Source organism: Pristis pectinata, chromosome 1 (genome assembly GCF_009764475.1).
Source record: "Pristis pectinata isolate sPriPec2 chromosome 1, sPriPec2.1.pri, whole genome shotgun sequence".
NCBI lineage: Eukaryota > Metazoa > Chordata > Chondrichthyes > Rhinopristiformes > Pristidae > Pristis > Pristis pectinata.
Window position 1 is genome coordinate 135,962,721 of NC_067405.1, and position 26,437 is coordinate 135,989,157.

A 26,437-nucleotide genomic window follows, 5' to 3' on the forward strand; every position below is an offset into this window, starting at 1 on the left:
ACTGGTACTGGAACTGTGCACAATCCAGACATGTGGCAACGTTGGAAAAGTATACACCTCCAGAACTTTGAAGTGCACTTTCCCATGCACCATCAGAAATGATGGGCTCACTAGCTACAACTTCTTCCAAGTGTTAAACAAAACTGGAGTGCTCCCTTGGCAAGAGAATTCCATGGCCAAAATCAAAATGCTGGTACGATATCTCAAAGTGAAAACAGAAATGCTGAACACTTAATAAACACACATATGTTGGAACACCCATGCTGTGTAGACACATGAACTGTTCCATGGTTTCAAGTTAACTTTATTGCTCCTTAAAATTACAATTAGTATGGACAGAGCAAGGAACAATACATTAATACAATATATAAAAAAAAAACGAGCTGATGAAGCAAAGCCATGATAGCAGGCTCAGGACACACTGGATTACAATTAGTGTGGTTTCAACTTAGATTTTAATGACACTATCGATTAACTTCTTAAAAAATTCTCACAGGCTGCTAATAAGATAAGTCAACCACCAATAGTCTAGTGCTCGTACATTCAGTGTAACAGTAAAACAAAAAACTCAAAAGTTGTGAAATTTCTTGTCTGCCCAACCATTACGAAAGATCTCTTGCCCTTATTCTCCACTGTTACTGCGGAGCCTACAGAGGAAATGGAAAAATTGTTACACTTAATCCAATTAACACTTAAAACAGTTAAACAAATTGAATAGTTTTACATTATTTGTTATTAAATATCTGATATTACCAATGGCTGCAGCCATAGCATGAATGGGATTTGTTCTTAGATGAACCATATATTTGTCTCCCTTCATTAAGCTGAGACTGTATTAACTCAGAAAGTATGAAAAATTGTTAGCAGGTTAATAAATGTGCATCTATGTCCATGGGGTGATGGCACTGTTGCTACACAAGCACAAACACACAAAGTGAAAACAGGGCCTTTTGAGATGTTAATCAATTCATATTTTCTTAGGATGAAGGCAGCCATTTGACCCATCAAGTCTACATCTGCTCACAGAGCATTCCTTCATTTAATTCCCTGTAACCTATTCTCTCGCACATTTAACTCCCTTTATTCTTTTACCACTCACCCTCACTAAGGGTTACTTACAGTAGCCAATTGACCTACCAGCTTTGGGATACAAGAGAAAAGGACCTGGACGAAACCACATGGTCGTAGGGAGATTTTGCAAACTCCACACAGATAGCACTGGAGTTCAGAATTGAACCCAGGTTCATTGAAGCTTAGATGCAGCAGCTCTACGTGCTATGCCACCTCTCCTACAAAAGCCTTCAGGGAAGGGAGAAATTTCATCACAGAAATTACAATTCAGGAAACATATTGTAAAATTACTTGGCAGGAAAGATTGTTGTAGAAGACTTTGTCTCAAGAAGTCCTGCTAGCAGCAGATTGCTGCTCACATTTCACTTGCCCATGTACAAAAAATACAGGAAAATTGCTTATTTTCTGGGAACTTTCAACTTAAGCATCAGATGTGTACTGTTTACAAAATGATTTTAGTTTTCGCAATTCAGAAAAGTAGTTCCAATGGTGGTGGTCTGCAGCTTTGATTTATTTCCCTGCACACCCAATGGAAGGGAAGAAGTTAGGTACATTAAGTATAGGTACAAAACAAGTATTAAAATTTCAAGCTAACAACAAATCGGGTTAGAGTGCAAGAATGTACTTGGCCATGAGTTAAAGTTGTGTGCCACAATCAATTCTATGTGAAATGTCACAATTGAGAGGAAATTGAATTGGAAAGTAAAATTTTCAATGAAGCAATGGGCAAAAAATTTGGAGTTTACAGAAAGCAAATTTAAAAGCAGGATAAATAGGATTATGAATCTTATGGTGGCATTGATCCTGCAGAGGGCATTGGCTAGGCCAGTGCTGAATTGTCATGCATTCTATGACAAAATTGGCTTGATTTATGAAAAAAGGTGATGTACAGATTCTGTACATTTGCACCGGGAACGAGAAGATAAGAGTTGTGACATTAAGAAATGGAGCTATACTTAAAGGACAAGGCTTGTGAGGGAATCGTTAAGTAACATTAAAAGTCACGATTTTGCAGGCTGTGGGCTCATGTCAGTCCAAGTGTTTCCTTCCTTCTTGTTGAAAGATCTATGTTTCTCTACTCCATCTCTACTTCCGGTCCCTTTGCTATTGGAAAGTGATCCTTTCAGTATTTTACTTTTTGGGCAATTTCTGCCACATCCTTCCTTCCTTGTCCAGGCAACTACATTCGTTCGATAACTTGCTTGTATTTTTAATCCTCCAATAGACTACGGTTCACTTTAGAAAATCACCCCATATAATACTTGATAGTATTTTTTTAGTCCATACTTCTTAAAAAATACTTTTTAAAAATGGGCAGGCCTCAATCCATTGAAAATTCATCCTCATATTCTCTCCACATAGAATCCAGAATATTAAAATCGGTATTTTATTATCTAATCCTATAGCAAGTACAAACTTAGAGTGGGATAAAAGCATGCGTTTTATTTTAAAGAAAGGTGGTCTTCTCAATCCAAGCATTTGTACCAAAGATTACTAACTTTGCCTGGATGCTTACAACTGGTTTTCTAATATGAAGCATACAGTCAACCCCTACTTGACAATATATAGTTCCCTACACCTTTAGCCACAATTTAAAAATATAATTTGATTTTGATTACTGCTTACCTCATTGTAAAAAAAACAATTCAAACGTTTCCTTAGAAATATTTAGTGCGGTTCAATGCTCGCTGTGCTAATTCGCCTTTTTCATCTGTAATTTTCTCCCAGTCTGTCTGTCCAACCACAAATCCTATGGCTCGTTTGCGCTCAGCATCCTTCTCTTCTTCCAAATCTGCCCATCTCACCTAAAGCATATGGGGGGGCAGTTCAGATAAATGTTACTTTTCTCCCTCCCCACCTGAAGCACTTTAGTAACCTAAAATACTATGCAGAAACATTCACGTATCACATTCTGTGCTGCAAGTTAATTTGCTTAATGGAATGTTTTTCTTTGGTAGATTTCTGCTCCAGCAGAATTTTACCATGTCCAAAAGAGAAAAGCTACACAATAAAAATAGAGAAATAACTTTCAATGTTTAAAACAAAATTAAAAAAAACACATCACTTGCATTTGTCATGTTTCATATTTGACCATAAACAGTACACTTAGAAAAGTTACCCTATTATGACTGAATACAGTCACACTTGCATTTGTCATGTTTCATATTTGACCATAAACAGTACACTTAGAAAAGTACGTCTGGATGAGTACAGCTACAACAACATTCAGGAAGCTCAACAATGTCATTTGTTATGTTTCAAACTCGATCATGAACAGTACATTTAGAAAGTAAGTTGTCTGAATGAGTCCAGCCCCAACACTGAAGAGGTTTTATAGTATCCAGGTCCCACCAACCACCTCAAATATTCACATCCTCAACCGCCAGCACACAACAGTCACAATATGCACAATTTATAAAATGCATAGCAGTTACATGCCTAGGCTACTCCAACAGCCTGTTCCAAACCTGTGACTTCTACTACCAAGGATGGCAAGGGCTAAGGTTCATGGAAACACCATCACCTGAATGTTCCCCACCTAGCTGCACATTATTCTGACTTGGAAACATATTGGCATTCTGTCATCATTGCTGGGTCTAAATGCCTTAACCAAGATGAACAAACTGATCTCCAACAGACGTCGCACAGCCAGCTTAATTAGGTGTGTGGTGCTGGAAGAGAAACCTGTCTTGTTGGATGAGATTGTTACTGAGGACGATAAAAATAAAGATGAAAATATTAAATTATTATTCCAGATACTATCGTCAACCAGGTGTTAGATTTTGATACAATGAATGCGGATATTGTAAGCGAGTGTACAGGCTCCTGTTAGAATGCAGCTGTTCAGGATGGCAGTTCACCATCATCTTCGAGGGTAATTAGGAATAGCTAAATAAATGCTGGCCTTTCTAGGGATGCTTAGATCCCGAAAAATAAACGAGTAAGTTGATGCAGTAGCTCAAGAGATAATTTTTCAGACAAACTAATTGGATAGCATTTTGAATTTAATAGTTATTTTTACAATAACGGCCTACAATAATAAAGGTATTACTCCATTCACCCACTGAATTCTGCAGTTAAGAGTTCTTGCTGAATTAATATTTCAATTGTTAGCAAACTGTATGTAACATCCATGGATGATTTCCTATTCTGCAAATTCTTTAGATATATTATGGTAACTCTAGTTTATGTCACAAAGTCATACAGTACAGAAATGGACCTCTCAGCCCACCAAGTGCGTGTCAACAATCAAGCACCCATTTTTGTTTTGAAAACCTAATCCTACCCTAACCCATTTTATTCCCTCCACATTCCCTTCAACTGCCTCCTAGACTCTACCTTTAGACATTGGAGGCAATCTATAATAGCTAACTAACTTACCAAGCTGAATACTTTTGGGATGTGGGAAGAAATACATGCAGTCAAGAGGAGAACATGCAAACTCCACACAGGCAGCACAGGAGGTCTGGACTGAACCCATTCTGCCGGAGCTGTGAGGCAACAGCTCTACTAGCTGAGCCACCGCCCAGCTTTGGCAATGAGTAATCGGTTCTTTCATTGAAAATGCAAATGTTTACAATTCTCAAAAATAAATCTGTTATAAAGACTGATAGGACCTTTCCATTCCATTCACATTCCCTGCCATTCCACTGCGACTTCACCATGCCTTGAGAAAATCTTTAGTGAAAATAAAAACCATACACTGAAATCTAAAAACAGGGTAATCCAGCACAAACATAACTTTTCAGTAGGTGAGGCCACGGATACACAATCTAATTGAAGAAGAGATACCAAGCTTGATCTCTCAAATTGATGTTTTTTTTCTTATTTCGGCTTTGCCACAATATGGCCAGCTACGTTCTCTGACAGAGAGATGAAGGGAAGAGACCATTGTGGGTAGCTTGCTTTTAAATACAGTTCACTGTGCTGCCAAGAAACAGTGGAGTCAAATAAGATCTGGACAGGGAAAAGACTGAAGGTAAGAGGAGAAACAAGCAGTTCATACTCCAAAAGTATTCTCTCACATACATTTTTTTTAAACTAAGAATGCCTGATAAGAAACATATGCAAAATATTAATAAATTTGTTCCATGATGCTTTCATCTCTCTTTTGCTCAATCATAATGCTCAAGGAAAACATAAGTCCTTTATACTTCAGATGTTGAATCAATCAGTCTATCAAGTATACACAAAAGGAGCAATTAGGTTCTTTACCCGTTTCTTTCCAGGTTCTGAAGAGCGAGAGTTATAGTCATCAGGAAGCTGAAGGTAATCTTCCAATTGGTGTGCAATACTGTCATGCCAACCTCGCTTCCGTTTGTTGCTGCTCCTCAACCCATCCAGCTTGTCTGAACAACAAAAACATAGGCTCTGTAGTCAGGCTTGGAGTGAATGTACGAGATGAAAAAAATATATGTATATATGCATACAGATATACATACATGTATATGGTGTTACAGTTGAGCTCACAGTTGAACACCCTTGCTGTATTTAATGGCTGGTTGGCCATGAAAATGGCAAGGAATGGATCATTGATGTAGTCCGTTAACTTATAAGTCAGATTCTTCCCTAAACCCATCAGTGTTTCTATTTTGTGTATCAACACAATTCTCACTGATTATAAATTCCCTGTATATTGTTTCTCAACTAATGACAAAGCTTTCACAAATAGATGCACTGAGAGGACAGAAAACCAACCCACTGTCTTTGAACTATTAAATCTTTTATTCTTCCACTGAAGTTTAAGTTATAAGAATTGGTCTTAATTTGAGTTGATAGGCATGTGAATTAAAGACATATGTACCTCAGAAATGTAAATTAAACATGATTTGTGTAGGATATTCATTTTTAAAGCCCATCTGCAGGATTCAGATAGTACACAATGAAGTCTGAGAGGTTCCTGAATGGCTATTTCAAAAAATTCAGTGGCCATTCCTGGGAGGAAACTGAGTGATGTTTAAACTGCAATTATCCATTATTTGTTTCTGTGGCAAACAATTTTCCAACATTCTCTTTTTTTTCTATGTGACCATCATCAGCAGGTAGTTTGTGAATAAATCATGATCACCAAACAGCAGAGAGTGTTTCATATTGCTTCACTACTACCAAAGTAAATCATGAATCAGAACCCACATGACAACCACTTTTTGAAAATCATTACCAACAGGCAATATGCTTGCCAATTCAAACACTGTTTAAACCAAATAATGTGGTTACAATATATTCACAATGTAGGTGATTTGTTGCTTTACACAAAGAATACTTGCATATCGTTTCCTGGGCTCAAATAAAGTCAAATTTTTATGAAACAAATTGCTATTGCACAGGAAATATTGTGAAATAAATGTCCTTTTTATATTGAGGGAAACAGGTGACAATCTTAAGAATATCTGTGAACTCAAAGTATAAACTGGTTTTAAAAAAATTCTGAAATACTTGGGGGAAAAAAGGACAAAAGTATGATCAAAGGGTATAGATCTGAAAGGACAGATATAATAATGCATTTTAACCTCAAGGAATTTGGAAGTTCCATTTCAGTCCAATTACCAAAATAAACTTTTCAGTGTGTTCAATTATCTACACAATAAAGATGATCATAACTGTTTCATTTCTTTTAAAATTAAATGTACTGGAACTATGAAACAAATGGAAAATACAAACATTAAAGATTGCCTGCATCACATTTAATTAACACAATCTTAAAATGCTGAAAATATTAGTGGAGCTTACAGTAGGCAACCTATTGTTATCAGAATATATCGAGCACTGAATAGCATAGATATAAATGCACATTGCACTTATCGAAGTTCTCGAACACAAGGTTGCTACTAGACAATTAATCAGTCTCATCACTGGCTAATTAATACTTGTGATTTAAAGTTTACTGAAACAATTCCCTTTTAAATATATGAAGGAGTGAAATATAAATCATGAAACAAGTTAGGTGGTATGTAAATATTATCAAATTTGAGCAATTTTCTTTAGAATTATCCTATAATTCGTTTGTTTTACAAGCAAACCTTAAAAGAACTTCATTAGCACCACTTAAAGTGTTTGCATTTTGTGTGACTGAAGAAACTCCACAAAAATTTTTATTCATTTGGAGGATACAGCACCCCTGACAAGTCCATTACTTATACCCCTGAACTGAGGTCCCTGCTGGGCTGGGCCATTTCAAATGAAGTTAAGAGTCTGTCACTTTGTCATGAGATGGGATACACAAGGTTCACTTTAAAGCTAGATGAGTTAAGGATGGCAGGTTTCCTTTCCTAACGGACAAAAGTGAGCCCTGAGTTTTTCATGATAGTCATGTAGTATCATACAGGTTACTGTTTTATTCCAGAATTTATTGAATACAGTTGCCCAGCTGCCATGTTGGGATTTGAACTCAAACCTCTGGATTATTTTCCAGGCATCTGGATTGTTCGTCTACTAAAATAACCATTATTGTGCCCCACAACTGCTTTAACTGATCGTAAAAATATTTCCCATTTCCATCTTTCATTTTGTCTGATTCTGGTCTTCAAACTGTTCTCGAATTAAAGACACCAAGGATTTCCACTACATTGTTTGTGTGTGGTGTTCTCGAGATGGCAATTAAGATGTTGATGACCATTTTGTTAATCTGCCACTTCCTAGGAAACTGCAATGTGACATGGCTTTAAGACCAGAACAGGCTTGGAACATATCTATCACTATATCAGGCAAAAGTCTCTACTGTACATTGCACTCAGTTAATCACACCTTATAATAAGAAAATGTAGAATTACCCAGTCAATCTAGGGAAGTAAAATAAAAGGCAATGTTTTTCATATTTATTTCAGAGCGTTTGCTTTAAATAAGGCTCAAAGTTATGATTTACTTGATAGATACAAATCTTGTCATTGTATAAAGTAATGAGGGAACGGAAACTGGGCAACAACGACCTTTCACATTTTTCCTTGCAATTACAAGTTTCAAAGCAATTCAAGAAACATTCATGTGTTATCTCCCCTAACAACCACATGGGTTGCTTTGGGTATCAACCATAGTATATGTTTTTTATTGGAATGATAACAGGGAAGCTGTTTATATTTGTAGCAAATCACACACTCACTACAACACAAAAGGAAGCTGAATGGCCCATCATGTTGGTTCCAAGCAGAAGTATCCCATTAGTCCATTTCCTTCTCACATGTCCACCTACTTCTCACTTTTATTTAAAATTCTTTTGCCACTTACTTACAGTAATGGGAAATTTACAGTAGCCAATAAACCTAGCAGCACATCTTTAGGATTTGGGAGGAAACCAGAGCATCCAAAGGAAACCCATGCAGTGCCCAAGGTCAGAAGCAAACTCAGGTTACTGGAACTGAGAAACAATATATGCCACAAGACACTCATCTATTGGCTTGCATTCTATCTGAAACAGGGTACTATATTTTCTGCAAAAATTAGTGAATATACCAAAAGTTATTATTATTATGCTTTATTTATTTGCACAATGCAGTCAAGTGCTTTAGGGAATATTTTTAGCAAAGATGGGAACAATTTTACTATATTTTAGAATAGGTAACAGGAAGACTAAATCTTCAAAGCTGTCAACAATTTAAAAGACAAATAAAGAACAAAAGAAAAAAGGAACAACTTGTCCAAGAAACTCTATTCTTCCACATTTTACCAAACCAACTGAACCTCTTTAAGACTAAAAAGTCTGCAGACCTCTTCCACAGGGTCAATAAGCAAAATCAGAATATCTACCCAAGATTTCCCATTCATTTCTGACATCTGTGTAGGTCTAATAACTCATATTCTATAAAACACTTGCTGACTCCACCTCTGCTCTCTTTTAATCCCATTCATTACCAAAAGTTCATCGTATGCATATTCAACACTCCAAGTTAAATATCCCACTTACGTCCAATTATTCTAAGCATATATAAGCAGCAAAAACATTTGGGTTCACTTATCATGCTTATATCTAATAAAACAATGACTGCTTCAGTGAATAACATTCCCAAGGTTATTATAAGATTAAACCAATATATCAGGGCTTCTGTTTTTTTGACTGAAATCAACAAAGTCATTTAAACACAAAAAAAGCATGAAGTTATTATTTTAACAATACCAATAAAAGTGATAAACTACAAAATGTTCCCACTTTTGGTTGAAGATTCTCAATGCCCTGGCAGCAAGAATTATCCACAAACCTATCGATCTGATGTGAAGTTTAATCCAACTCCAACCACGTAACCATCCATTTTAAATCATTTAAATGTGCATTGTATCTCCTTTGCTGCCACGACCAGAGATTTGTTGCCAATGTGATATTTCAGATCCCCCGAAGTCACAGAAATCCAATAGTCCAGAAAAGTAAACGTAACATCCAGATTTCATTGCTGACTACAAAATCAGTTTTAGTTCGGTTTACAAGAAAGCCAGTCATCAATTGAAAGAACACAATCTGTATATATGTAATTGTAGTCCCGTGCACCAGACTAATGAAGATAAAATCATACCTCTTGATTTACTCTTACAAATCAATCTCTCTTGAAATTACCTATGCAATGCAGCTGCCTCTTGAATACACCAGCATACTTCCTCACTTTTAAGTCCAAACCAGACACTATCCTCTGCATAATTACATTTTAGTTGTCTTCTCACCGTTTTTCATCTAAATTTGAGGCTCAGTCAACTTTAAATTCTGTGCCTTCAACATATTGATTATCTTATCTGTAGATTTTGGAATGTTGAAAATTCTCTTGCCTTTTCTCCAGTATGAACCTTCACAGCTTCTGCTATCCTTCAATTCAGATGTTTAGTTGTAGCTATCAACTCACGTTTCTTGATGCTGGCAGATTATGGGATTTGTATTACAGGAAAAGACGAGGTGGCCTGTTTTTTTAGGAATGCAATTCAACTTGCACCGCCCCCCCCCCCCAAAAGTAGTGGTTGCCTGAATCTACAATAGGTTGAAATGATATAGCCATAACATGCAGTTATGCTCCTTCGTGATTCAATCTTTACATCATTTCAATCTATGACACGTCCCCTTTATTCCACCCACTGCCCTCCTTCACCTTCTCCGCCACTTAAGACTCACTTGTTTTCTCTCCTAGTTCTGATGAAGGGTCTTCAACGTGAAACATTAACAGTTTCCCTTTCCACATATGCTGCCTGACCTGCTGTGTTTTTCCAGCATTCTCTGTTTTTATTTCAGATTTCTAGCATCTCTAGTGCTCTTGATTCTCATCCCTAAGACCCTCACTGTCAACAAGATTTAGTATCTTTTAAGGCAACTCAGCAGTTCAAATTAACATGTTCTCCCTCTGAATAAGATGTGTCAGCACCTTTGTAAGATTACATATTTCTTTAGGTGGTTATTTCATCATTTGTTCTTAATTCAGGGCATGAATCTTCTTATGGTAGTTATCACATTGGCTGTATAGTACTCTTTCTATATATTGATTTTTTTTTCATTACTCCAGCAATCTACATTTCCAAGAATTTCAAGATGCAAAGAAGATGCCCAATGTCACCAAATAAGTATTTTGGGTATCCTAAAGTGAAACCTGTCTGTGCCCATGAGGTTGGACAATGTCTTCAGGTTGTTCATTATCTTGACAATTCCTCTTCCCTCGGAATCATCATTAGAGTCTATGGCCCTTTGCACTGAATGTTTACATTCAAACAGAAATGCAGAAGTGAAATAAATGGTGCGCATGCCACAACAGTGTTCAGTTATTCTGAGTGAGAAAGATGGTGCTGTTCCATTTAAGACTATTTTCTAAATGGGGAGAGAATTCAGAAATCGGAGGTGCAAAGGGACTTGGGAGTCCTAGTGCAGGATTCCCTAAAGGTTAACTTGCAGGTTGAATCTGTAGTGAGGAAGGCAAATGCAATGTTAGCATTCATTTCAAGAGGACTAGAATATAAAAGAATAGAATCTAAAAGCAAGGATGTAATGCTGAGGCTTTATAAAGCGTTGGTCAGACCATATTTGGAGTATTGAAAGCAGTTTTGGGCCCCATATCTAAGGGAGGATGTGCTGGCATTGGAGAGGGTCCAGAGGAGTTTTACGAGAATGATCCCCGGAATAAAAAGCTTAATATATGAGAAGCGTTTCATGGCCCTGGGCCTGTATTCGCTGGAGTTTAGTAGGATGAGGGGGATCTCATTGAAACCTACCAAATATTGAAAGGCCTGGATAAAGTGGACGTGGAGAGGATTTTTCCAGTAGTGGGAAAGTCTAGGACCAGAGGGTGGTGAACCTGTGGAATACTTTGCCACAGACGGCTGTGCAGGCCAAGTCATTGGGTATATTTAAAGTGGAGATTGATAGGTTCTTTATTAGTAAGGACGTCAAAAGTTATGGGGAGAAGGCAGGAGAATGGGGTTGAGAGGAAAAAAAAATCAGCCATGATCGAATGATGGGGCAGACTTGATGGACTGAATGGCCTAATTCTGCTCCTACGTCTTATGATCCATTAACAGCAATTCCTATGCTAGACAATATTTTTTAAATCTGTCTGCCATAATTAGAACCACTATCATCTTAAAAATCAGATTTAACAATTGACATGAAATCTAGACATTGACAGAACTCCAAAGTAGTATGGAAATCCAATAAAAAAAATACGCTGGAATTGTTCAGCAAGTCAGTAGCATCTGAGGAGAGAGATATAGTGTTATCATTTCAGGTTGACAACCAACTGAAAATTCAACTTTTTTCTTAGTATTTAAATATTGGCAATGGAGACATCAAGTCTACCATCATGAAAACGTAACCGGTTGAATCTGTATCACTCTGCAATTCTACTCTGATCCCATGCAGGAGGTCTGGTTAATATTGAGAAGGAATGGAAAAATGCTCTATGTCTTCATAAAGATTCTATTATGGAAAAGTGACAATTTAAAAAAAAATTAAAAATCTCACATTCCATTCAGTTGACACTTATAAAGGACCTGAAAATTCTCCAGTGTGATCAAGACTGTATATTTCATTATAGCTGCCTTGTGTAGAAATGCAAGTAAACAAAGTACTTTGGCTTGCTCTTAAATTAATGAAAGTGTTCGAAGGTGAGAGTCAGCATTTTTGTAAGTTGATATCCTTATTTCATACACATTATATACTAAGTAAATTGGAAAATAGTGGGAAAAGAATACTGCAAATTCACATTACCAGGAAAAATCCAAAGTATTTGCATGCAATAATTTTCTATTAAGTATACTGATTATGCTGCTAACCAAAGATTACACAATCAGTAATTCAAATCAAATAAGTTAGTTTACTTTGTATGGTGTTGCTCCAAGTTAAAATATGATTCTTCTGTAAGCAATGGAAAGCATAGAATCCTGGAACAAGCTATTTGCACAAGATTACGGAGTACCATTTTGGCTAATGGCATCGTTCTATATGAGGTTTTATAAGGGTAAGAGCTCAGAATCAGGACACAGTACATCTGCACCGATAAGCTTGCTTCACAGTAAAACCTGGAAGGGCAATAGCTATCACAAAATTTCCAACACTTAAAGCTCACTCTTGGGAGTAAATTATTCTGATGTTTAGCAATAATATGCAATTATGTCAGAGAGAAGAGTTTCCTTCAAATGTGAAATAAAGATTTGACTGTTTTATTGTACTTAGTTTATCATCTGGAGTTTTCTGTGCTTGCCTACTCCTAAAGAATCTAAATTCATCAGTTTTGGATAGGAAGCTACCAAAAGTATTTCATTTGTCAAATTCAAATGTCTGTACTTAAATGTCCAAAAGTTTAATGTACATCTAAGTTACGATGGTCTGTCTCTCAGAGGGAAAGATGCAGGCAGTTCTCTTGTGTTGCTGCTGCTGCTTCTAAGTAGTAAAGGTCACAAATTTCAGAAGTGCTCTTGAAGAGTCCACAATGAGTTTCCACAGTGCAGCCTGGAGATAGTCATTTCTCTTGAGAGGTAGCCACCTATCCAAATGGAGAGTATTCCATTGCATTCTTGACTTGAGTTCTTTAGTTGGTGGAAAGAGTTTGAGGAATCAGGCATCGGGCATTACAGAGTATCTGATGTCCAACCTGCTCTTGCAGTTATCATATTTATGTGGTTGGTTAAATTAAGTTTCCAGTAAAGAGTGCTGCCCAGAATGTTGCTGGTGGGGGCATTCAGTGACGATAATGTCAGGGAGAGGTAAGTGGACTGTATATTGTTCAATATGATCACCGGCTGGCATGCATGCAATGGAAGTGCTACTTGTCACATATCAGCCAGAAGCTGAACCTTGACAAGGGCATAAACTTCGTCATATGGAGAATGTGAGTCAACACTATTTTTGACCCAAGGATGAAGTTAGCTTTCAGCAGTTAAAAGATTATCGACTGCAGTACATTGCCCTGAAGGACCGCCGTAAAGCCTCAAGGAACAGCCGCAACACTCCGGAGGACTGCCACGACGCCCTGGAGGACTGCCGCAACATCATGAAGAAATGTCACACACAACATCATGAAAAAGGGGTGACTAGCTTCCAAAATCAAAATTTCAGAGCCAGATGGTAGATTCTGGAACTTCCTAAAATGTGTGAATGAAAACATAAACTAATCAAGATGAAGAGTTGATTTTCATTGATGAAATGTTGTTTTGGTCCATTCTATTTTTAAACCTCGAAGAAAAAGTACTGGCAAGCACCAGATTTAATGCAAATAAAAATTGTTAAAAGTCAAAACAAATTGCTCATATTCCAATGTTAGCTTTATATTTATAAATACCTATTGTTATCATGAAACTTCCTTTTGATCACAGGCTCCTTGGAAATCTAATGAAAGACTTCAGCATGAAATCTTGAACAATAAGCATTCTAGTCACTGTTTTGATTTGGCCTCATGAATAAAGTAATTTTAAAAAAAATAAACAACTAGTGTATGTATGAATTGACACTGTAAAGTGTCAAGAAACAACATCCAAGACAACCAAATAGTGAAGCATGCTTATTCAAAACTGAATATTGCCTCAAGTCTGATAAAGAAAAAAGGTCACAACAGCCTTTCCAACACACCAATTTTATGTCCTTGTTCCAAAAATGAACAAGTATTGGATAGAAGCAAATATGCCGCATCTCCCACAGTAGTACCAGAAGGAAAATTATTGTTTTTTTTTCCTGGAAAATTCAGAATCCTTTAGATACCACAATGACAGGATATCATAAAGAAACATTTCTCAGTACGTTTCTGTATTATCAGACCTATAAAATTGCTGTTCTTTTCCATCGGAATTTTAGTTTTAAAAACAGGTAAACAGCCAATCTCCTGTGTTCTTATTCACCATAGCCTAGATAATCAATAATTGATGAAGGAACATTATGTGTGATTATTTTGCTCTATTTACAATGAATGCAACAGTTGGCGATCATGTTATATTGAAATAATTTTGGTGATTCATATTCCATTTCAGAAATGCATACATTAAGTGACTCACATTGTTCAGGTGATTATAAGATAATTGGTTTATACACTTTTCTATGTCTAATGGAATTTTCTTTCATTGATGCAGACCTTATTTTTGTATTACATTTCACTGCCTGATGTTAAACTGAAAGCTAGGTGGTTCTAGAATGGTGGTTTTGGAGAGAGGGAAGGAGGGATGACCCAATGGGATAAATTGTAGCATTGCAATTAAGGCAAAACATTTATGTGACACAGTAAACTTAGGAACAATAACAAGCACCATCATTATGCATATCTGTCACAGAATCAAATTCTGCACATCACATCTTGCATTAAGCAGCACCCGTAGAAGTGTAACATGACCAAACTAAACAACAGAAAAATACACAGAAAAATATTTTCAAAAATAAATAGGAAAACTGTTTAATCCATAAACATTAGCAATGATTATTACCTTGAGACAACAGACTAACATTAAAAAAAACCTTGTTATTCTATGAAGAGTGATGGATTTTTCATGTATATTTTTACCAAGCTACAGTTTTGCGGTGCAGACTTTGCTTCTGCCACCAACACCCAACCCTGACTACACCAGCAGCAGCCACAGTCACCGCCACCGCAGCCCTCAGTTACCACTGACAATCTCCTATTGTTTGTTTGGTCAGGGTATGGTTAAGCATTTGCCTTTGTGCACTGGATATTTACAGTGGAACTTCAAGAACCACCAATGAAGTTTTAATCAACATTCCAACTAATGACAACAGACATTAGATCTGTTATTTTGATTTAGGATGATTTTGGATCACTGACATAACTTTACAAATCCAGTAACAAACATAAACCTAAACAGGACATAGACACCTAGCTTAAACAAGTGGATTGCCACAGACTGAATGACATTTGGCTCTAAGGTTGAACATCCTTGAATTTGATACCTGGTATACAGAAAGGACATCAGGATACCCTGATGACTGACAAGCAAACCCTGGAGTGCACAGGTGGGAAGAACAGATACCACAAGAGAATAATGTATTATGCAGAATGCTGATACAAATTGTCATAATAAATTGTTTGTCATAATGCAACAAAAGCACTAAAGGTGATCAGCAGCTTACTTTCAAAAAATTGAATGCTAAAGTTAATTATATCTGGTGGACACCCTGTAAATAGGAATGCCTTCATTTGCAATAGCTTCTATGATAATTTTCCTTTTGACATATAATTATACAAATTAAGAAGAACCATTTTATATGAGAATGCAAAAATGCGCTGTAGTCTTTGTTGACAATTCAACTTGCTAATTCATTGGACAAATATTAACCAAGTTCTACAACAATTCCTTATCAAAAATGCTCCTAATTATTATGCTATTTAAAAGTTCTCAACATAAAACTTTGCAGCACAAAAGACATCAAGTGGATGATTTGGTCTATTTTTCATAGATCCAATTTAGTCATACATTATAATCTCAATTAAAATGCAATTCATCAATTTTACTGGCTAGCAAAATAATGTTCAATAGTAAGTTGCTAAATGAACTATACAAACATTCAAAGTGAGAAGACTATGTTACAAATGTATTTCCAAGATACTGAAGTAATACAAATACCTAATTCTGATCATCAGCTAAATAGGACAATGCCCATTTCAGAAAAGTCGGATGTATTTAAATACCATTGGATGATGGTAGAGTTAGTTCAATTACCGCTAGAATTTCAAATCCATTGAGTAATAAAGACATCTTGATCACTATCACAAAAGTAGTACAGACAAGAGTAACAGGTGCTGTGACAGGTCATTGCTAGAGTTATGGTTAACACTACATTAAAGAGTATATGTGTAATTAGATGTTTTGGTTGAGGTCCTATTGTGCAAGAGTATCTTCTTCTGAGTGCTGATTGCCTAAAATCTATAAACTAACTGTTTAGTTGACACCTTTTTAAATTCTTAAATCAGAAAAAGCATAATTACGCAATGAATTATTTTTGCATTCAGCACATTGATGTGTAAGTATTTACATTTAACTTGAAGTATCCACTACTAATGATGTTTACATATTTCAGTGCAATTTGATGAGTTTTCAGTTTGCAAGTTTAGCTATGCATAGCATATATTTTTCAGTGATTGAAGTATTCCTGCAGCACAGGATCACAGCAAAGTGATTACATATTATACAGTAAAACATCAATAGGCATTTAGCCACATCCAATGAATCACACCAAACATCAGTAGGTTATAGCATTGCACAAATCAGAATCTACTGATACATGAACATTTGTGTATTTCTTAAACCATGACCTTCCAGTCTATAAACAAAAAAAATCGTACCTACCTAAATTCTCTTCTGATGTGTCCATTTCCCATTTGCTTTTTGTCACGAAACCCTAAATCATACACACACACATACAGAGAAGCTTATCTGGTTAGAGTGAAATCTTTAATGATATATAGATTCGAAGATAATGACTCTTGTTTCAGCAGGAAAACAAATCAAACACATGCTTGGAGAAAAACTGAATCAAGATACCATGGCGCAAAGAAAGTAATGGCATTTCACTAATAAAGAATGTCCTTTTCTCAAAAAAGTATATATTTACAAATTCCATGTGCAAGATCATAACCAGGTGCTTACTGATAAAGCTGCATATTACTTTCTCTTCAGATATTCTTCTAGTTTTAAATATCTAAAATTCTATTTGTATGGTTCAGTAAATAGAAAATAAATATGCAACAGCAGAAAACTAAAATATAACAAATACCTTGAGAAGTAATTTACTAATGTACAGCAAGATTCCAGACTTTCAGAGCTGCTTAAAATCTTTAAACAGCGATAAAGATTTAATGAAAAAGATTCTTAAGTGGCTAAATAATTTTGGAATTATACTAGAACTAAAAAGTAACCATTTCCTCATGTCAAAGAACAGATGTTAAATGGAAAATGAAACTGATGGCTATAGAATCAAACATTAGCCATGCTGTCATATTCTATAAGCACGTGAAACAAACCCATCTTGAATCTGCATTGTCACACTTCTTGTGCTGAATTGAAGGGCTGCTCTTTGATCGACACAGTTTCAAGACTTCAGATTTTAGTTAATTCAAAATCTCTACTACATGTAGTTATTCAGAACTAAATGAAACATGCATCAAAAAACAGCTACATCTCTGCTCATTGAATTTCAAAACAATGTTTAAATCTTAATTATTTTCTTCATATCCAAATACTTCAACATTTTAAATAGGATTATCCACTGTAAACCTTTCAAGATAGTTCATAACTTAAATTCAATTTTATAGAAGTAAAAACATATTCATATTACTTGATATCATTCAGAGCAAGTTCTAGTTAGGTATTCATGTCAGTAAGAAACACAGAGACATGCCACATTGCCCATTAAATAACAACTACCTATAGATGAAAAATAATCTGACATGAGTAAATTCTGACTAAATTTTGAATATACTAAGAAATACAAGTACCACAATGTTAAAGCAGACCATCTGGGCCACCTCCATCACATTGCTACTTGTCCTCCATGCAATCAAGTAGTCCTAATCGTATTTACCTCCTGCATTACTAAACCTCTTCAACAATTTTTCCCTCATTTGCTTATGTAGTCTAATCTTGAATGTAGGCAGAGGTTCTGTGTCAACTACTAAGCACACAAGTTTCATAGTCTACAAGCAAAAAGATTACAAATTACTTTTCTGAAAAATTTGCCTCAGTATTAACACTCATGCCTTACCTTAGAAAACTCCTACAACAGAGACATGAGCACATAATCTAGACTGAAATTATCGGAGTGCTGCACTTCCCAGAGGTGCACTTTTTCCATTCAGAGCACGTTAAACTCAGATTCCATTTGTAATTATTTGGAAAGGTGCAGGGGAGAACTAATGGTGAATTGGCTAAAGTTTCTCCTGCAACTGAAAAGCAAAACTGACACAATAAGGATCTTTTTTTTTATTCTTTGTGAGACCTTGCCATATGTAAACCACCTGCAGCTTTTCCTATATTACTGCATCAACCACTTCAAAGTACTTTATTATGTATAGGGCAGTTCAGGATATCCTGAGAGGAATTAAATAAAAACAAGCCTTTTCTGTGACAATGAACTGTATTCTTCACATTTTCAAAGCAATTGTCAACAACACTGTTCCTGTAAACTACATACCACTAGTGCTGGTTGATATTAGAAAAGATACTTATTGGAGTCACACCCTGCTGACAGCTGTTTTACAGCCAAGTGGATGCCTTTCGATTTATTGTTGACATTTTCAATCTGCATAACCTCAGGAAGGCATCACTAACGGAGAAATCACTTAAAGAAGCAACAATCTGAACAATACCAACCCCAATCCCTAAAAAAAAAATCAAATGCTGAAATACAGTTTTGATCTTGGCCCCAATTAATCTATTTGTTTTTTCTGTGATATCGTTAATTCTAAGAGATTTTATTATTCAAGAATAACTTTACTCCAAATTGAACATCACACAATTTAAAATAAAACTATTACATTACCTCTGGTAACCAAACCTACAACATGAACTCCAGGGCATAACCAACAGGTCAAAAGTTTCACAACTAACATCCCACAAACGATAATTAAAGAACACCCCCAACAATTTCCACTCCATCAATTGTCTCCTGTTTTAGACAGGGGAACACATTGAATTTCTTACTGACAAGCATACCTGTATAAAATACATGTGCAAGAAGTTTCCCTGAAAAGGTAAAAGATTCTGTTCTGTGACGACATCTCCTACCGTTTCATATTCCTCTTCATCAGCAGCTTCCTTCTTAGATTCATCTTGTTGCTGTTCTTCTGACTGCTGTAGTTGTTGCTCAGCACTGGGATCAAAATCCTCCATTTCAACCTAAAGAGTAGATGATGAGACCAATGAAGTTTAAAAAGGTACTGTAAACTTATGTTACTGCTCTTCCTTCCATGGTTCATTGCAGTAAGAATTGTTTCTGGAGACGGTGGTGGGTCCATGCAAACAATAGCTCCCAAACAATTAACAATCTTAGAAAACCAGTAAGTGTAAACATGACTTTTCGGTGGTTCATCAACCATCTTCCCTTTATTTTCACAAAGCACTTGATTTCAATACCAGAATTCGTATCTCAAGATCATGAATGTGTCAGAAATCCATGTACTTGTACCACCTAGGCAAATATTCAATATTTCTCAATGGGGGTTGTATTAGCACTTAGTTTTCAACAAAAAAAAGCAAAGGAAATCCATTTTTGAAACTAACTGATACTACTGATTTAATTTTAAAGGCCCTCAAACCATGAGTCTATAGAGGATGTGTAATAATTGAAGAAGAAGAAACAACATTCAAATGATTACAAACGAAACCACCTGCATTCATATAGGTACAGAAATTGCAACTATAAAGAAAAAAAAGACAACTCATAGGATAGAATGAAATCATAACTTTAGTAACCACCATAAATTTAAAAGGATAACCTCTGAATTCTTTTGAAAAATCTCTCGTTCTTTCCTTTTCACCCTTGTCTTTATCTCCAATTACAACTAATGTATGGATCAGACAAAAACCATAGTAATCTTGTAAGTAATCCAAATGAACAAAAATAAAAGCTACATAATAGTAGTACAATAATTAAATAATAAGCCTGATTGTATTTTGGGATTCTTACTTCTTCAATTGCAGCATCTTGGAGCAGCGATCTAATGTCTAAACGTAACATATGGCGTGGAGTTGAATCCCAATGATCAGCCATCTATAAAACAACACAAAATACATGGTAATCAATAGCCGCAGCAAGCGACCACTTATTTAGTTTCCAGGTCGACGAAAACAGTTGCCAATAAAACATCTTTTTCACCAGTGGGAATTAACTTTTAGGAATAATGTCAAGAGTAAATTTGATTCACATCCAACTAGTTCTTTAAAGTGAATGATGGAGCAGAGTTGCTTTTCTTTTAGCATATCAGAACCTCACTGAAATGAAAAGAATAGGGAAATGAAGTTTGCAACCTTAAATAAGGTAAGCTGCTAAAAAACCCGATATTTCAAGGTTAATGCAGAGATGAGTAATCGAAAAGGATTAACTCTGATCAAATCTCATTTGCCTCATTCGTAATCTCTCATACTTGTTTGCACACTGTTAAAACCATGAACAAAGATCACCTTCAGGGCCTTAAAAAAAATACAGAAATCCAGATTATTCACCTTATTAATTTCCTTCAATTTGCGTCCATGAATGTTTCTCTTGGCACAGGTCTGATTATCTGCACTCATTTCTGCAATATAAACCTAGAGCAAGAGACAGAAATCATATTAATACATTCAATTTCCAATTACAGCAACTTAAAAACAAGGATGGAAAAATGCAAATTATTTCCTGGAATTGACAATTTAATTTTTTACTCTTATAAAAAACTTTTATGGACCATAATCTAAATCAATAAGTTTGAAGACCTATTAATTAGATAAAGCAGTTAATGCACCTTGTGAGAACAACTACTACTTGGTAGCTGTGCATTCAGCTATCAAGGTTCAATATCTGTAACTTCCTTCTTAAAACTTTGTACCAGTCTCTCTTCCTTTAAGATGCTGCTTACAAAAGATGACAGACCAGGGAATTATCAACCTTCATTTGGTTCCCCAAAGCAACTCTGTGAAGTACCTTAATGTACAAAGTTGTCTCACCTCAAAGCCTTTAGTCTTGGCTGCACTCCATAACTGTTCAAAATGTTTGACTCTGTTGTTAATGGCATCCACAATGATGAAGGGGAAAAAGCCATCATCCAGCGTTTTACGGAATGTTTTGAACATGCTGCTTCTGTATGTATCCTCCATTTCTGGCTCATATTCATACTCCAAGACCTAATGGACAGAAAGCAAAAGAGAAATGGAAAGAAAAGGAAATGGACAATTCATTATACAAAGGAAATCAGTCAGCTGCTTTCTTCCAAATAATGGTCACTTTGATAACTCATTACACTTGGAAAACTGTTCTACAAATATGAACTTCCTGGGTCCTAACCCCTTGTCACATCCAGTAAAACCAAACTTCTATCCCTCACCATGCCCCTACATTCCATGTACAAGTTTTGAATCTTGTCTCAAATTACAAAAATTGCATATATGCCTAGGGCACTGGCAACTGTTTACCCTAACATGCATTTGTTAGATAAACAGTAAACAATTCCACCAACAAAGGTGCTTCTGAAATCTATTCAAAAGAAACACAATTAACAAAATTCAGAACCAAAGAGGTTCAAATATAAATTTCAAAAATCCCTGCAAATATGGAATAAAAACAGTAAAAGGTGGAAGTACTGAGCAGGTCAGACAGCAACTGTGGAAATAGAACCAAAGCTAATGTTTCAATCCAAAACATTTTGTGAGAAATGGGAAAGAGAGAAAACAAATTGGTTTCAGTTGAAGAGAAAGTGGGGGAGAGATGAGATAGAATAAAAGAAATATCTCTGATAGGATGAGACCATATGAGTAAATGTGGCAGTTAAGAGTCAGATTATGCTTGTCTGGGTTAAACTCTGCGAAAAGCTGGGCAGTCTGTACTAGTAGAGAAAATGCCAGCCAAAATCACAAGTAGATGACAGGCAGAAATGGCCACTTCAAACACAGACTGAAAGAAAGAGAGTTACCTAAAGTTGGAGAATTTGATATCAAGTCCTGAAGACTGCATGGTGTCCAGATGAAAAATGAAGTGTTATTCCTCAAGCTTGCTTTGGGTCTCATTGTAAAGTGTAGGAGGCCACAGACAGATAGGTCAGAGTAAGAGTGGAATGAAGAATTAAACTGGCAGGCAACTGAAGCTCAGGATCACTCCCGTTCGACAAAGTGATTCATTTCTAAGTTCACCTATCGGAATCAACCAGATCCCTCTATGATCAATTACATTTTGCTCCAAAAGATTTGAAACTTTTACCAGGAATTGAACAGAATTACATCCAATTTTATCAGCCTCCTGAGTGGACACCTAACAGCAGCCCAAGAATTAAACAAAACTTGGGAGAGCAAGTTAAGAAATTGACCCAATTCAGTGAAAAATGGCTGGTTTCTTCAAAAATCAAGACAACCTCACCAGGGCCAGGATTTTCAACCAGCCCACCCCTCCAAATGAAACTCATACTGGGACAATCTGTGCCCTTTCTACAAGACCAGGCATTGAATTGCAGGGCCAATGTACTTACTGCCTTGTGCTTAAACGATTTTTTCCCAACCTCTTGGCTGGCAGCTTTTACCAGCTTTGTGGCTAGTCAATGTACTTTACTCTCCTATGTTGAGAAGCAACACTCCAGGGATCACTGCTAAACAAAACGTTGGCCAGTGTTTATTAATACTTATGGTGAGCAATTCTGAGATGTAATATTTCAATGCAAACAAGCTGTAATCTATGCACTGCAATGTTGGTAGGCCATGATTACAATACAACTCTTCCATCTGTTAACAACTCTTCCATCTGTTACACAAAATAAAATGTTCCAGTATCTGAGCTGTGGAAAAAACTACTTCAATAAGAACTTCTACTTGAATTACAGAGCGATCCTGAAATATCACAATAGGGAAGGGCACTCCGTAAAGTTAGCAATTCAGTTGACTAATATCGTCATTGATAAATTCCTGATTTGCAATTAAAATGTAGAACAGATACTATGGATTCAGAGGCAAAGCAGCCATTCACTCTCAAATATCTGATATTTATACGGGGTAGTAAGGTAAAGTCTTACATCAGCTTTTATCTAAAGTCAAAGCATTTATGAAAATTGCTGCTCCCAATAGGATGATTTATTTTCAGTAGAATTAGGTGTGTTGAGAATGGTATCTAGCTTCAGACCAAGTCATTTTTAACTGCGAGCGATTATTAAACATTTAGCTATAATTCTGTCCGCTATCTTTAGATTTAACTAGTGGTCACATAAATGCTGATGATAATCTTGCAGAAGTGCAATTGTTTCAGTGGCAGGCAGAACTATGAAAATTTGATTCCAAATGTTATTAGCAAGGGGAGACTGCAGACTGGCACACAAAGCCAAAGAAAAAACTGGAGTGCTATAATGGAATGCAAAAGTCATTTATTCAATTTCATTTTTCAGTTGTGATGTGAATAATGATACAGTTTATAATAAGGCAAAACACAGCAAACATTTGGGTTTATGCCTTGCCTGATATTCACAGGCACTGGTGTCAGAGCAGGTAAAAAAGATTTGCATTTTTATAGCACTTTCAAATCAAGCTCAGTTATCTCACTTTATAGACAATTAAGCACTTTAAAAGTATAGGTGGTGTGACAATGTGGAAAATGCAACAAGTAATTTACGAATAGCAATCTCCCTCAAACAGTAGTGTGATATTGACCAGACAATTATGGTTTTCAGTGACTGGCTGAGGGATAAACTTCAGCCAGGACACTAGTGCCAACTTTCCTGCTTTTCATATTATGCCATGCGGGGTTTAAATGACCTCTGGGTGTAATGGCTAACAGATGGCACATCTAACATTACAGCACTCTCTAAGTCTGGCTTTCTGTGGCCAAATCTCCAAACTGAGACTCAAAATTCCACAACCTACCGACTCAGAGGTAAGAGTTCTATCAATTGACCATAGCAGACACTTAAAAAAAAAGATGGAAATTATAATTGAATAAAGACTTGTGTTCTGAAATTCCATTTTTTTTTTCTTTATTCATTTTCATGATCTGTTATCCCCTAATTGCCTTGAGAAGGTGCTGGTCAAATCATACACCATGTGATGAAGGTATTCCCCTTGTGCTGATGGGGAGGCAGTTCCAGTGATGATGAAAAACCAGCAATATATTTCCAAATCAGGATGGTGTCTGACTTGGAGGAGAACCTGCACACGGTAGTGTTCCCATGCACCTGCTGCCCTTGTCCTTCTCAGTGGTAGCAGTCAAAAGTTTGGGAGCCATAGCCTGGGTAAGTAACTGCAGTGCATTTGCAGTTGGTACACACTGGCCATAGAGTTGTACAGCAAGGAAACAGGCCTTTCGGCCCCACTTGTCCATGCCAACAGAGATGCCAAATTATGCTAATCCCATTTTTCTGCATTTAGCCCATATCCCGCTAAACCTTTCCCATCCACATCTTTGTCCAAATGCGCTTTAAACAGTGTAATTGCATCGGCTTCTACCACCTCCTCTGGCAGCTTGTTCCATATACCCACCATCCTGTGTGAAAAACTTGCCCCTTGGATCACTTTTAAATATTTCCCCTCTCACAAACCTATACCCTCTAGTTTTAGATTTCCCTACCCTTGGAAAAAGACGCTGACTAACTACCCTATCCATACCCCTTATAATTTTATAAACCTCTGTAAGGTCACATCTCAGCCTTCTGCGCTCCAGTGAGAACAATCCCAGCCTACCCAACCTCTTGTTATAACTAAAACCCGACGTTCCAGGCAACATCCTGGTAAATCTATTCTGCATTCTTTCTAGTGCTCACACATCCTTTCTACATATAATATTCCAAGTGGAGCCTAATCAATGTTCTGCACCTGCTCGGTGACATCCTTGATCCTGATTTCAGGGAGACAACACACCATCCTCGCAGCCACAGAGACGTCTGTCTGATCCCCTGACTATCAACTCCCTATCAAGACTGCTCATCTAGTCTTTTAGCTTTCCTGCTGCACAACAGAGCAATCTTGGTCCTACTGATCTGAGTAGCAATCTTGGAGCTTCCACTGCTTTCCTCTGAGAGGCTAATCCATCGTCCCACTAAAAGTATAGAAAACTGTATACTGTATACTTATTAGAGAGGGGAATAGCCTCAGGGGATCCTGAACTACCTGCCTAATTGCCCTCCTGGCAGTCACCCATCTCTCTGATAGAAGGAATGAATGTTTAAGTGGGCTGATGCAGGTCAATCAAGCGGGATACTTTGTCATGGATGGTGTCAAGTTGCTTGACAGTTGCTGGTGCCACGCTCATCTAGGCGAGTGGAGAGTATTTCATCACACTCCTGACTTGTGCTTTGTAAATAGTGGAAAAGCCAAGGGTGCCAGGAGGTGAATGTATGTGGTTGGTCTGGTTGACCCACAGGATACTGATGTCAATTCATGTCAAGTGTAGGTCTTAGACTCTCTCTTGTTGGAGATGGTTGCTATCCAGCTGCATTGTGATCGAGGACAGTCACTCTTATCTCACTGCTAGAAATTCAGCTCTTTGGTCCATGTCTGGATTACGACTGTAATGAAGTCTGAAGCTGAATGATCCTAGTGTAACCCAAACTGGGCACACACAAGCGACATAATGCAGTATTCATTCCCTATGTTGTGACATTGAGTTGGAATAAGGATGGTCAATGGGTAAACCAATTTTTAAAGAGCAGTGGAAACAAACTACTGTGGTTTCTCCCAATAACAGCAGGATAATTTCTCCGGAAAAGTGGTGTAAGTGGAGGATAGTTACATATAGGCATTAAATATTTATGTTTAATCTATGTTTATGTTTTTCTTGTGAATGCTGCTTATATGATCTTATGTGCCTATGATGCTGCTGCAAGCAAGTTTTTCATTGCACCTGTGCACACATGTATTTGTGTGTATGACGATAAACTTGACTTTGAAATAAATGTCAAACAACTACAGCTGTACAATCTCCAAGCTTAAATGATCAGAGAATGTTACTACATGCAGCCATGAAATCCTATGTACAATGTGAGATCATTTGCTTTTATTTTGAAGCACATACCTTCTTTTTAACTCGTTTGCCACTGTCTGGGTCCTTCACCACTTTCTCTACTTCAGTCATGAAGTAATCATCCAAGCTGAGAACCCGTGGTGCAGCTCCTCCATTATCCACCTCTTTATCCTAAAAATATAAGCATAGCAAACTAAATACGTAAGATGATAAGCTAAGGCAAAGTCTGTGCAAAGAGGATTTACCCTCTTAATAACCCTTGAATACAGAGGAGCGGAGTTGAAGACATAATAA

At 36.7% G+C, this 26,437-nt stretch overlaps 1 protein-coding gene across 2 annotated transcripts in view; it reads right to left on the reverse strand.

Annotated features, from left to right (window-relative positions):
* Positions 1-283: 283 nt before the first annotated feature.
* LOC127570152 (YLP motif-containing protein 1-like) overlaps positions 284-26,437 on the reverse strand; it is an 88,148-nt gene continuing 61,994 nt past the window's right edge. For both annotated transcript variants that reach the window (XM_052015405.1, XM_052015399.1), the window contains exons 14-22: positions 26,195-26,314; positions 21,163-21,339; positions 20,683-20,766; positions 20,147-20,230; positions 19,246-19,356; positions 16,810-16,861; positions 5,287-5,420; positions 2,698-2,876; positions 284-647 (exon numbers count right to left, since the gene is read on the reverse strand). In XM_052015405.1, the coding sequence (XP_051871365.1) occupies positions 2,730-2,876; positions 5,287-5,420; positions 16,810-16,861; positions 19,246-19,356; positions 20,147-20,230; positions 20,683-20,766; positions 21,163-21,339; positions 26,195-26,314 (909 nt within the window). In that variant the 3' untranslated portion in view covers positions 284-647; positions 2,698-2,729. The remainder of the gene's footprint in view (positions 648-2,697; positions 2,877-5,286; positions 5,421-16,809; positions 16,862-19,245; positions 19,357-20,146; positions 20,231-20,682; positions 20,767-21,162; positions 21,340-26,194; positions 26,315-26,437) is intronic.